The sequence below is a fragment of the Ciconia boyciana genome, chromosome 2 (assembly GCF_034638445.1).
Source record: "Ciconia boyciana chromosome 2, ASM3463844v1, whole genome shotgun sequence".
NCBI classification, from domain to species: domain Eukaryota; kingdom Metazoa; phylum Chordata; class Aves; order Ciconiiformes; family Ciconiidae; genus Ciconia; species Ciconia boyciana.
The window spans coordinates 44,841,515-44,854,283 of record NC_132935.1 but is presented as its reverse complement, the minus strand read 5'-3'; the positions used below and the strand labels follow the sequence as shown (position 1 = coordinate 44,854,283).

Here is a 12,769-nt window from a genome sequence, read left to right as displayed (position 1 = left end):
CTTCCTTTATTTCTGAAAATTGTCTGGATTTTTGCTAGTCAAAGAACTTGTAGTTTTATGGATCACTATTGTTCTCACTTTACTGTGAATGAGTATGGTATAAATATAATATAAGATGAGCCAAAATAATTGCTTCTGTTATTTGGGAGGAACGAATTATTTATGGTGTGTTATTCCATTTAGTTACTGTTCAGTAACTACTTGTCTTTAGTAATTTCCTAAGGACTTTTCATATGTAGAGTTAAGGCACGTGCAGTTGGCAGACACATGGACATAATATTCTGTAATGGCTCTGAAGGAACCATTAGAGCTGATCATGTCAATAATCCACAAATTAAAGTGTCCCCAAATAGACCTGAATACAATAGGTTGTAATGGTCGTAGTGCCAATGATGTGCAAATTATGCATGTCTGTAGGGTCCATATAACTCTCAAACAAAATACAATTGCAATAAAAAATGTTTCCCCTTTTTGATGCCATTGTATAAAAAATAAATTAAACTAATTAAACCTATAAACTTAAAATAAAGACACTAAAAATATGAATTATTCAATGGTGGGGAAAGAGAATCAGCAGAGTTCTCAACCCTTTCAGATAACATGCTACTTACTGGATCACTGGAAGATTCCTCTGAAAAGAATCACAAAATAAATGAGGATTGAGCTGCTAAAAGTGCAATAAGGTCAAAGAGAGGTTTAATCAAGTTTCAGTGGCCAAAATATTGTAACAAAGGAACAGTTCTTGAAAATTTTTAAAAACATTTCAGCAAGGTAGGAGATTTGGTTTACAGGAGAAAGACATTTGAGAACCATTGATTTGGCTATTTGTGTTGAAGTAAGATTTAGTACAATATATTTGACTGCTTTTCAAAAGATACGTCTGTTGTCTTTAATGTCAGCCACATGCACAAAAGCCAGCAGAAAGCTGCTTGTTAATTTTGAGATACAGTCAAGTTATTTAGCTTTGCAGAGGTTCATCTTAGAAAACCAAGTTACCCCTGTAGCTAAAATCTGAAATGGGGGAAAGAGCTGAGGACTGATCAACAGAGTTTGTGCAGAAATAGTTTGGAGAGACTAGTTCGTGAGGGCTCCTACCTGTGAATCTGATCATGGCACTGTCCAGCTTTTGGAGACTCGAGCTGGTTCTTTTCCTGGGACATTGCCAACTTTTCAGCTGCAGCAATTGGACAACCAGAAAGGCTGTTTAAAAGCAAGGTGAAGAGAAGAAACAAGAAGAAGAAGAAAAAAAACATTAAAATGAAATCTTAAGTAAAGGAAACGTGTGCTGTGGAACCCAAAGACTTCGAACTTCTCTCGTGCCCTGTGCATCTATGGGAGCTGCTGCTATTATAGCCCAGATTCATCTGTTTTTCAACCCTTAATGCAAAACTGTGAAATCTGTGTATTTGAGGTGATATATCTGGAAACTGAATCATGTAGGAGTTTTCCACAGTTCTGCTTTGATGTTCTGTGGCTGGCAAGTCACTAGGAAATTTTTTGACAAATGCCATTTACTTTATCAGCTAAACCATGCATATAAGCCTCCCACTGATTAAAAGAGAAGTGAATTTGGGGAAAAACCAGGGATATGTGAATGACTGTTACCAAAGAACACATTTTGTAATTTCAAGTTGTGCTTCCTTTTTTTTTTCTATTTGCTTTACTAGATTAGAACATGTTTTCTTATCCTATTAATGAGTTGCTTATGATACAGCTGATGTGCTGCAAAGATGACTGGGGATTTAAAACAGGAAACAAAATGAAAAAATCTTTACTGGGTCCTTATATATTCTTGTAGACAAGCTTGTGATCTCTCTGGTAAAGACTACAGATAGTAACACAGTATGATAATCCTTGATTTTGGTGCCCTCATACAATAACCAATCAACCAATCAACCAATCAATCACCAACAAAAAAGAAAATCCCACAAAAATTCAGTTCAACAAAGAATGTTGGGTTTGAAAATCTTCTGTCCCAAATTTGATTGTAAGATTGACATTATATTTTTCCAGAAGCACTATAATGGAATATTTTTGCTTGCTGGCTTCCAGCAGAAAGCAATACTGACAAGAGCTGTGCCGACAGCAGTGGCTTGCTGGAGACAGTGCACGTCAGCTCTCTGCCTCACCTGCAGCCCAGCTGGGATTCCCCAGCTGCCTGTCTGGAAGTCTTTTCTCAATTTTACTTTCTCCCTGCAGGCAGCAAGTTAAACAGACAAGAGTGTTCCAAGCGGGAAGATGACATTCCTGAGGGTAATAAATGGGGTTAGTTTTTACAGGGATTCTAAAGTATTCCACTTAAAATTTCTTGTTTTGCTAAAAGGGAATGTGCCTTGATGGGAAGTTCCTGCCAAGGACTACCAGGTATGTGGTGCAAAACGAAGAGTCTTTGGTTTCTGCTGGGTTTTCCAGTTGTTCCAATAATAATGTATTTGTTAATTCCTACCCCTTTTAAATGATGGTGTTTCACTGTGAAGACTGTAATGAAATTGTAGTTTGAAATCTCATCTCTGAAAAATACTAGTGAAAACTTTGCCATCCTCAGTACTGCAGCTATTTTTGATATAATGAAATTAAACACAATTATTTGGTTATAAATAATACAGGCTACCCTTGCAGTTCATAGGCATTCTACACTGTAGTACATAACATCTAATTTCAAGACTTGCCCATCAATTTACTCCCGAGTACATGTCAGATTTTAAGTGGACAGGAACTTTTCTGAACTACCTTCTGTGTGTGTTGCGATTGCTGTTGACATGTCCTCTTCCAGTGCATCCTGGGGTGGGGCACTTTAAAACATTTTCATGCATGGCAAGAACTAAACAAGAATAAGAAAAAAAAAAAGGTGATAATAACATACATCAATTAGAATACATATATTAAAAAATATGAACATTTCTTCTTCAGACTCAGATTCTCAATTCTGTCACATTTTGACCACAAAAGAAAAGGAGAAGCAAAGAACCTAAACACAGAAGGCTGGTGCCTCCAGCATATACCAGTTTATCCCTACGTCGCTGGAGTGTGGCTTCCCACACTCACATCATTGTTTCTATGGACTTCAAAAGAACGGAGGCAGAAGTTAGCAAGGATGTTACATCATTAAGCCCTTTGCCCTCTGGTTCATACACCATTGACACAGTACGTATACATTTCTTATGCCCTTTGATGTGGATTGTTTTTATTAAGACTGAGATGTATGTCTGTGTAAAACAGAATATGTCTTTGTATGTCTGCCCTCATGACTTCAGTACTGCATTACCCCTTGGGTGCACGGTGCTTCAAAAAAACTGACTGTTCAGTCAACTGGTTTGTCCTGTCAGGAACCAAATTATAATTTTTTTTATTTTATTTTATTTTTTGCCAGCATGACAGAACACCTCTGATTAGAAGTGTGATAATTAATAAGGACTTGTTAATTTTAACTTTTTAGAAAGTTAATGTTGCTAAGGCCTTCCCAATGCAGCAGCCTGCTTAACTCAGCAGATGTTTCCATAAATACAGTTTAGTACTAGATTTTAAAAAAGGGAGAGCTACAGTTAGGAACAAGACGTTGGTAAAGTGCAAGTATCCTTTTAATTTGTTGTTATGCATGCCACCACAAAAAACAATCTAGGTTGTTTAAACGAATAGTTTCACATTAGGTTTTGGCTTATTATGCAGCATTTCATTGCATCACATTGCAACATTACACACACACACACACACAAGCCAATGTAATCAGATCAGCACAGTTAGAAATAGGCAGGGAAATTCAGGCTAGACTGGGCATAAAAGAGTTAGCACAATACAGTCATACGAGAGGGACGTGCTGTGGACCAGAGCTGGGATGTACTGGTGGAAGTAACTTTTTTGAGCTCAGTGGTAAGGGGGATACTGGAAACATCTCTGAATAAGCATGCCTGGGCCTCTCAGTTATTGGCAAAGAAAACCAGCAGCCTCGGTGTGCGATTACTGCAAATCAGGTCAGAGCTCTGAAACAAGCGGGTGATTTCTGTGCTGCATGCCTTAGCAAAGGTATTGGCAAGCGAGATCTTGAAGATTCATAGGACTACAGCGTGCAGGTCTGCTGGCAGGGTGGGGATAGTTTGGCTCTGATCTTATTCTTCCCAGGCCACCTGAGGAGCCTACTGCTGCTTGTAACTCTACTACCAAGGAGTACTTGAGCTTCACAAGTGTGGGAAGTAGGACTATGACTGGAGGGCAAAGAAGATGTGATGGCTCCTCTCTCAGCCTCATTCTGCAATCTCACCCAGAAAAAGTGGGTTTCCTTTCCAGCATGAGCACACACCACCCACAATACCGGCCCAGATCCAGTTGTTATTCTGGACTGCAGGGTGATGATACTCACTTTCTAGTGGCACTCTAACTTTATGCGGACAGCCTGAGAGACTGCGGTGGTGAGGGTACAGCCCAGTCACGTGCCCTGTGCCATCACATCCTGGGATGGGACATTTGGTTTCTCTCTTTTCAGGCCTGGGTGAATCTGCAGAGAAATCAGATAAGGATTTTGTTTGGTTTTAGCCCCTGTCTGCGCTCAGCTGAGTCATCCTAGCAGCGTGATACTCTCTATTTTGTACTTCAGATATAATTCCTACAGAAAGTTTTAACAGAGATGTATGTGATTTAAGCACCACTTTAGCTCTCCACACTGGGTCCTTTAAACAATGGCTCCCCCCTCCCAATATGCCATTTATGTGCTAAACTATATAGCTTTAGGATTGCAGTGTCATTTATTCCATTCAGAGCCTCAAACAGGACAGAAGCCACAGTCCAATAAGCTAGAAAACTGACAGCATCAGCCAACAGCAAGATCTATAAAGGAATAAATAGAAAAGCAGAAACAATCTTTTACTCTGTTAATGTCAGACTCCAGGAAGCTGGGACGACCAAATAAAAGCTGAGGTGTGAAACAAACAAACAAACAAACAAAAAGCATTTCAACCAGAAGCCATTCCTTAAATATCACAGATCTCTAGGCTGTAGGTTCTTTGTTAGGAAACTGAATACATGCCACTTTACATTTGAGAGGCAAGGCAAGCAGCTCCCTCTGGTACACATGGCAATGCCGCTTTGTGGAGCAGCCCACAACGACAGTGAAAACATGGAGCAGCCGATACCCTTTCAAAGGCGAGGTCTCAGCCCAGCCCCACAGCTACCACTTTGTAATGGCCGCAGTGCATTCCCAATTTTTGTTTCAACCACCTAGAACTGTGCAAGAAGCACTGGTCAGAAAGCTTTATTTGATTTCCAATGAAGGATCAAAAGTCTGGGCGAGAAAGGAATGAATTCTGATCCAGAAATTCTCTTGTGAGAAATCTGGAGGAAGTGGCCGCATAAATTGCTGAGGATGGTTTTGGCTCCATCTGTGATTGGCTGCCAACAGCATTCGACGCTGGGGGAGAAAACAGCTGCAGCCAGCACAGGGAGCAGCCTCCTTCAAGCTCTTTTTCTTGGACCGCGAGGTAGGACATGCTTAGGGACAAGATCGCCAGAGACAGCTGAGGGTTAAACTCCCTGGCAAGACTTTAGGTTAAAAAAAAAAAAAATTAAATAGGGTGGAAAGAAAAAATAGACTGAGCATCAACAGGAGACCACATGCTTTTTAGAATCACTGCAAATGGAAAGTGCTGCAATAGTGGACAGAAAATAAAGAGGGACCCTGAAATATGATTTAATTTTTCCCCCACTAATTGGAAAGGTTTATCATTAAAAAGATGGAAAAATATAAATTTAAGCCATGTTTTTCTGATGTAGCATCCAAGAAAGAAAATTAAGAGCTGATGGATTTGATGGTGGATTTTTAGGAATAAAACCCAGTTAATTACGTAAAGTGAAAAAATTATGTGCCTGATACTACATTGACTAAAATCATATGGTGTTTATACAACATGAAAAAAGCCTAGTTTGTTCCTCCATGAGTGTTACCTCTGAACTCACCTGCAAACTACAGCTAATAATAACGTGAGGCAAAGCAGGAAGAGCCAGATTCTGCCATGCTTACCATCATTGCTCCTTCCTATGTGTGCTGTGAGAAAGTCACATTGACACCAATGTGAACCTGGTGAACACAGCTGGTTTCGGGATAAGAAAAGGTATCTGTAAAATTCCTGCATATACCATAGTCATCTGAGCAAATAAAGGTTCATGTAGTTTAGCAAGGAGGTAGACTAATACCGTCCGTGCACACCTTAAGACATGCTAATGAAAAGACTGCTTGAGACAGAAAAATTCTTCTCAATTGCATATTCTTCCCAAATACTACAGAAAGTATTTTATAGTTGCAACTTCTAAAAAAACTTGTCAGTTATCTTATACGCTAAATGCTTTGGGTAACTAAACTATATAATATTTGCAATGTCCACTCTAAAGTAACACTAGAAATACCAAAGTAAATTGTTTATCAAAAGCAGAAATTGCTGCAATGCTGGGGTGACCTCAGTATATTTGGAAGCCCAAAAGGAAAAGTCAAAGGACAGATGAATGTATTGTTACTTACTATAGCAGGCAGTGTGCTTATAAAATCACATCTCTTAATGTTCTGTAATTATCCTCAGTTGACGAGTTTCATACGAGACAGCCCAGTTTACAAATCAAACCCAAATCAGTGAAATCTCCACTTCTGTAAGCCTGATTAAGTACCAAAAATGGAGCAATGTTCCTACAGCTTTGTAGGATGCCACAAACCATCAGAAACAATAAAGATTTTGGAACTTACTGGTAATTCTGCTGACGGTGAACGAGGCAGAAGAGCACGGCTTGTGCTTTCCTGGCTCAGAAGTGCTGGCTGTGGCAATATGTAATGTTGATACGTGAAGTAGACTGAACTCAGAAAACACATGGCTTAGGAATTAGGTGGTGTGTTTGGAAGAGGCCAATTTTTCACCCTAACCTTTCCTTAAGCACTGTTTTAATGCCTTCTCTTTTGGCTGCTGAAATTTAGGAGGTATGTATTAGCGCCCTATGGAGGAGGAGGCGGAGGAGGAGGAAAAGGAGGAGAAGGAGTGTCAGTGCCAGCTACACAGCCCTTTTAGTACCCATTACTGATCATTTCACATAGCAGTTTGGCAGGAAGCCAAGTACCTAGCGTTTAACCTGGTTAGATGTAAGGCACTAGTGTGAAGGTACATAATTAACAAAATTACCAGCTAAATTCCAGATTCTTTACTGTTGCTATAAAACCCAGCTCAGAATCCTCTATCAGTCACAGGATAAATGTGTAAGCCAGTAAGAACAGCCAAAAATACTTCCTTACGTTTGTTGCTAAATATCTGTCTCCCACCAACGTCAATAACTTTGGTTTGTCTCCTTTCCCCTGCTAGATGCTCCAGAAGAAACCTATCCAGTTCCTTGTAGGTGCTGTGAAACACATGCCCTTGCTCTGCCTGCAGAGCGATTGCTTGTTCTAGCAAACTCAAGTTCCCTTTTGTTTTGTCCAGCTCAACCGACACTTCTGTGGTTTCTGACAGGCACTCGTTGTCATCTTCTTCACTTTCAGGGAAGGGATTCTGAATTCGCTTCTCGAAAGGATCTGGGTGAGACTCCTGGGGTGCTCTTAGCTCTGTTTCTGAGTCACAAAGTGTTTCACAAGGGCCAAATTCTACCTCTTCTTTCTTAATTTCTGGGACTTCCAGGATGCTAGGTTGATTACACTCTACAATATACTTCTGAGTTACATGGGGCTTTACACTAGTTTCTTCTGAGAAATTTGAGGAGCTGTCCCACTCGTTGTCCATAATTTCAGAGTTACTTTCATTTTCCTCAGATGAACAGTATTTTGGGTCAGAAATAACAGTCTTTTCCTTTCCTTCAGCTGAGTTAATCATGTAACATTCATCGGTGTCATCACTTTCTGTTTTTAAGGATTGAATGCCACTATCATTTAGATTTTCTGCCACTGTTTGACTGGGTGCATCTTTTGCTAATTTTCCCATGCTCATCAAAGATTTGGCCACGGCATCTTGATAGCTGGAGTAGTTATCTTTTCTTTGACTGGAATTTTCTTGTCCACCCGAAAGAAGGGTTTCCTCAGATGATTTTGGAGTACTTTCCTCTGCATGAGAAAACAGCAAGAGAAAAATATGTAAGAATAACTGCTTTTGCTATCTTGTAGAAGTGGTATGAAGATATTTACTTACCAATTGCCATTTCTTTACTCAAAGGTACTCTGAAATGTTTGAATTCACACCAAGGCTGTGTCTGAAATTACTGCTTGTAGCATCAGGAAAAATCCTTCTAAAATTATATCTACTTTATATTATAGCTCCAAAGCTATATGAGAAATAAATATGTTGCCATTTTTCACTGGTGGTGAAGACATATATTATCTTAGAACACACGGACATTCATATAAATATAAGGTGCCATATATAGATAGATACTATATATATACACACACAGTCTATATAATATATGCATATATATACAAGCGCACACACACACATTTTAAAATTCCTCTGATCTATTTTCACTTTTGTTTCATATAAGATTCCCAAATACTTTCTCAAAATAGACCCTAATTATTTTCCCAGTCACCCCAGATCCCATGAAAGACCTTGATGGAAAAAAACCTCAATACTTCACAAAGGGCAAGCTCCTGGTCACCATTGCAATTGCCACGTTAAGTGATAGATCAGGTCATGCACAGGCAAACAGAAATGGTTGTTATGTACAGACTCATAAAGGACTTGTTAAAGACACCACTGAAGTGCATCCTGTCTATATAAACATCTTTCTTCAGAAGAAAAGCAGCAGCCAGCAGGTAATAGAGGCTGCATGTAGGAGAGGTTGTCAGTGTGGAAGACAATATGCCTTTTGTATCTCATTTAATTTTTTATAAACATTTCCTCTGACAAGGACACTCAAAAATACATCTCCATCATCTTCCTTTCTGGTAATTATCTCTCTAAAATCAACACTGGTTTGCCAGGATCAAGTAAATATTGCCATAGTAACTAAAAGCATTTTTGGATGAAGGGAAGAATTTAGTCACAACACTAGCCCCTTCAATAATGCTGATTATAGGGTACATACTTTTGTTGGGATCTATTCAACATAAACTGAAAAATTTAACATTTTACTTCCTAGAAAGGAGGATGAATAAACAAGCACAGACTATTTCATAAGATGTGTCTGTCCTCTCCTGAATCAGGAGAACTCCAGGTTTAAATAATAAATTAAGCATAGTCTAAAATGCAAATGAAGTTTCTCTCAATAACACAGCGAGCTATTAAGAGAAAGTGTAAAGGGTTATGATAATTTTAAAGTATTATGAACTACAGAAAACAAATAAAAAGCATTTTCAGTGAATATGTCCAATTCATTGAACTATTCTCTCAATCCACTTAACTACCCACATGTGTACAATAATGATTTATAGACATTATACCTAATTATGCATATTTGGGCTGTGTTAGAGTGCCTAACAAAAGCTCTAGAAAGCAACAATTACCTCTGTTGCTTAGCTACATAGTTTAAAATATTCCTATTAAGTGCAGATTATTGTGGAGGGGAAAAGGAGGACAAAAATGCACATGTGCACCACAATGCATTTCACTTTACTGCTGCCAAACTGTTAGCATTTTGGGTCATTTCCAGTTTACATAATTGTTTGGTTCAACTGTTTGTTATATGTTAAAAGAAAATATTGATTAATTCTTATTCTTCTTCAGAAAATTGGACTCATGCAGGGAGACGTGGCCTTGTGCACTGTATGCATAAAGTTGTGTTTAAAAAAAATGTCTGTAAACCTTAGTGTAACTTTTTAGCAGCTGTTCTAGTACCACACACATTGCAGTATTCTGAATAAAGAAGGCTGCTGTCTTTTCACATCTCAGCAAGTAAGAATGATGATTTGGCTCTATAACCAACTTTAGTCAAATGGATTTTTATTATTTGCTCTTCTGCCATTTGGAAAATAACAGAATCCCATCAGTGGGTCATTGCAAAGAGTAAGAAGTTCTAGTTTTAAAATAAATCTACAACTCTTCAAAACAAAACAAAAAAACCCCAACTTGATAATAGTAACAGGTCTTTTCAGTTATTTTTATGTGTGAAAGATTAAAAATAATATAAATGCATGATAATAGATTTTTGCTCCTTAAATGATCATCAATTTTTAAATGCAATGTTTAAAAATTTGTTGTTGAACCAGTCTTAATGGTTCAGCTGTCCCAGCTTTGCTTTTCACTTCTACAGGCTGTAAATATACTTTAAAAATAATCAAAACTCAGCTTAGTTTACAGTTGCATCAATCCATGAACTGAAGCATTAACTGATCAACAGACAAGAATCATGAGTTCATAATAAAATGAGCAATATTACACAAAGAAATTACAAATAAACCTACATACCCAGACCAGCTGTATGCTTTAGCTGAAATTTGTTTTGTAGCTGGCAAAATGGAAAAGGGATAGGTTGTATTATCACTGACACAAGCAGGTTGGGGGGAATCTCACTGGTATAAAATCTTTTTGAAATCAAGTTTTTTTTTTCTTTTGACTGAAGGGCTGGGTGCAAATTTATATCAATGGACCTGGCCCAACACTTGCCCTTTTTAAAAAAAAGAACCAGTTAAATAACTTAGGTTCATCTGTATATGTCACAAGTTTTACTTTTACCCCCATCATAGCACTTTCCCTTCAGCGAGTTCTTTAAGCTGTGCAGAGGGCAGGCACAAGGGAAAGAAAAACACATTACTGAGGGCAGCTCTGTTGGCCAGGAACCAGACTGAATCAATACAAGAAAAATTAGCTAAAATCTATCTATCTCAAAAAAAAAACCAAAACAAAACAAACCCCCCACCAAACAAGAAAACCATACAGGAACTCTTACTACAGGAACAGCTTCCCTTCTGGTGTTAGGAGACAGAAATACTCCTTGCAGGCTGGACAGGCACTGAGAACCATGGAGCTTTTTTCTTGATGAATTTAGCTTAGTAACGTCATCCAAAAGACAGAGACTTTGGGTATCACCTTGTTAATTAATGTTCTGTTTGAAGAGGGAGCTCCCGTCTAGGCTTTCACACCGATGGGATGCAGACTCCCTGGAAGAGACTCCTCCTAGAATACTTACAAGTCATAACTGGCTGAAATCTTTGCCATATAGAAATGATAAAAAGACCTCCACTGATTTTGGTAGAACCAGGATTTGATTCTTTAACCTGAAAGATAGCCGCCACCTTCTTCTATGTGTTTTATGGTATTAATTTGTATAAAATTTGGGGGTTTGTTTTGTTTTTAAGGAAATTCTATTTAGAGTGGAGAAAGGTATAAATTCCTAATCTCAGTTTGTCATAGAATCATAGAACAGCCCAGGTTGGAAGGGACCTCGAAAGATCATCTGGTCCAACCTTTTGTGGGAAAGGCAGCCTAGATGAGATTATCTAGCACCCTGTCCTTCCAGAATATTTGATAAGAAGAAACTGAGTGAAAAACAAATTACCTTTAAACTCCCGTAGCAATCAGCAACTGAGTGGAATATAAATTCATTCTGTTTTCATATTATCTATGATTACTAATGTCTCAGTGCCAGATCACATTGCTTTTATCTTGACATTTGCTATCTACTGATGACTCCTACCTTTAAAACAAATGCAGAATGTATTCCACTGATATCTTCTCACTTGCCTGATTAACGATTTGTGCAGGACTTCTTAAACAAATATGTGACAGCCAATTTAGTTTGTTCAGCTTGAATATATATAAAAACATATATTAGAAGGAAAGAGCAATAAAGACATACTGTAACTATATCTTTCTGTCTCCCTGTCCTCTTCCATATTTCCCAGCATACACATTGTAGAAGTTTCTATAAATTGTTGGACATGTTTGGCTTAGCAGAGTTGGAATAACAAGTATAAAAGTGCTGAGTCTAATAATCGTGTTAAACAGAACATACGTAGCAGTCACATGCATGAAATTGCTTTGCTAAATGTTGTCAACAATGTTTTGCTAAGCATTTTTTTTTTCTTCCTAAGAGCTCTATATATTCCAGTGAAAATCTGCTCTTCATAAATGTGTTTTTCTCAGTGGTGGGGTTAACCTTGTTCTTTGACAGAGCTAGTGGAGAAGCAGATGCTGCTCCATATCTGACCTGCTGCAGTAGTTGTCTCTGTGTGTGACCTACAAAGCATTTACTAGACCCCAGGAGGAGTTATTGTACAAAATAATTGGAAGTACGATGGTTAAACCTAGACAGAAATGCACCATTCCAACTCTGTTAGAAGTCAAATATATTCTGCATCCTTTTTGAAAATACTGTTACATATCTCCCTTCCTGTGGAATTCAGGTTCAAGCGGAGCCACACTGCACAACTACCTGGAGCTGAGCTGCTTTCGAGGACACTGATCTCTTCCTGTAAATCCGTCCTGTCTTCATTTTCTTCTTTGCATTCCAAGCTGGGGCTGTAGTGGCGGGGTTTCATTAACAGGGACTTCCTTTTGTTGACAGGAACGCCTGATACCTGTTCTTCAGCTTTTCTCTTCTTAGCCATGGAGCATTTGTAGGCACTGCAATGATCAATCGGCAACGATAGAGAAAAAAGTGGGAGAAGTGAGGGGTAAATTGCTTAAAAAATAGCACCATCCTCTAGTTTAAAAGCACCATCCTCTAAGTATAAAAGGGAGGATTGACAAAATATTAATTCATTTGCAGTTTCAGCAAGTTGTGTTTAGTGTATATTTAATTTTAGCTCATGTACTCGAAGCTCAGCACACAGGCAAGTCCTATTTCTTTTCACTGCTGCCAAAATCTGTTTAGGGGAAGG

The 12,769-nt window shown here is 38.4% G+C and overlaps 1 protein-coding gene across 5 annotated transcripts in view; it reads right to left on the bottom strand.

Annotated features, from left to right (window-relative positions):
• The window catches only part of ST18 (ST18 C2H2C-type zinc finger transcription factor), a 168,409-nt gene that overhangs the window by 37,418 nt on the left and 118,222 nt on the right, over positions 1-12,769 (bottom strand). For 2 of the 5 annotated variants that reach the window (XM_072851273.1, XM_072851274.1), the window contains exons 6-10: positions 12,322-12,512; positions 7,259-8,056; positions 4,355-4,489; positions 2,731-2,821; positions 1,096-1,200 (exon numbers count right to left, since the gene is read on the bottom strand). In XM_072851273.1, coding sequence (XP_072707374.1) covers positions 1,096-1,200; positions 2,731-2,821; positions 4,355-4,489; positions 7,259-8,056; positions 12,322-12,512 — 1,320 coding nt within the window. Of the gene's footprint in view, positions 1-1,095; positions 1,201-2,730; positions 2,822-4,354; positions 4,490-7,258; positions 8,097-12,321; positions 12,513-12,769 lie in introns of those variants that run through there. The other 3 variants (XM_072851275.1, XM_072851277.1, XM_072851276.1) reach the window with 2 other exon arrangements.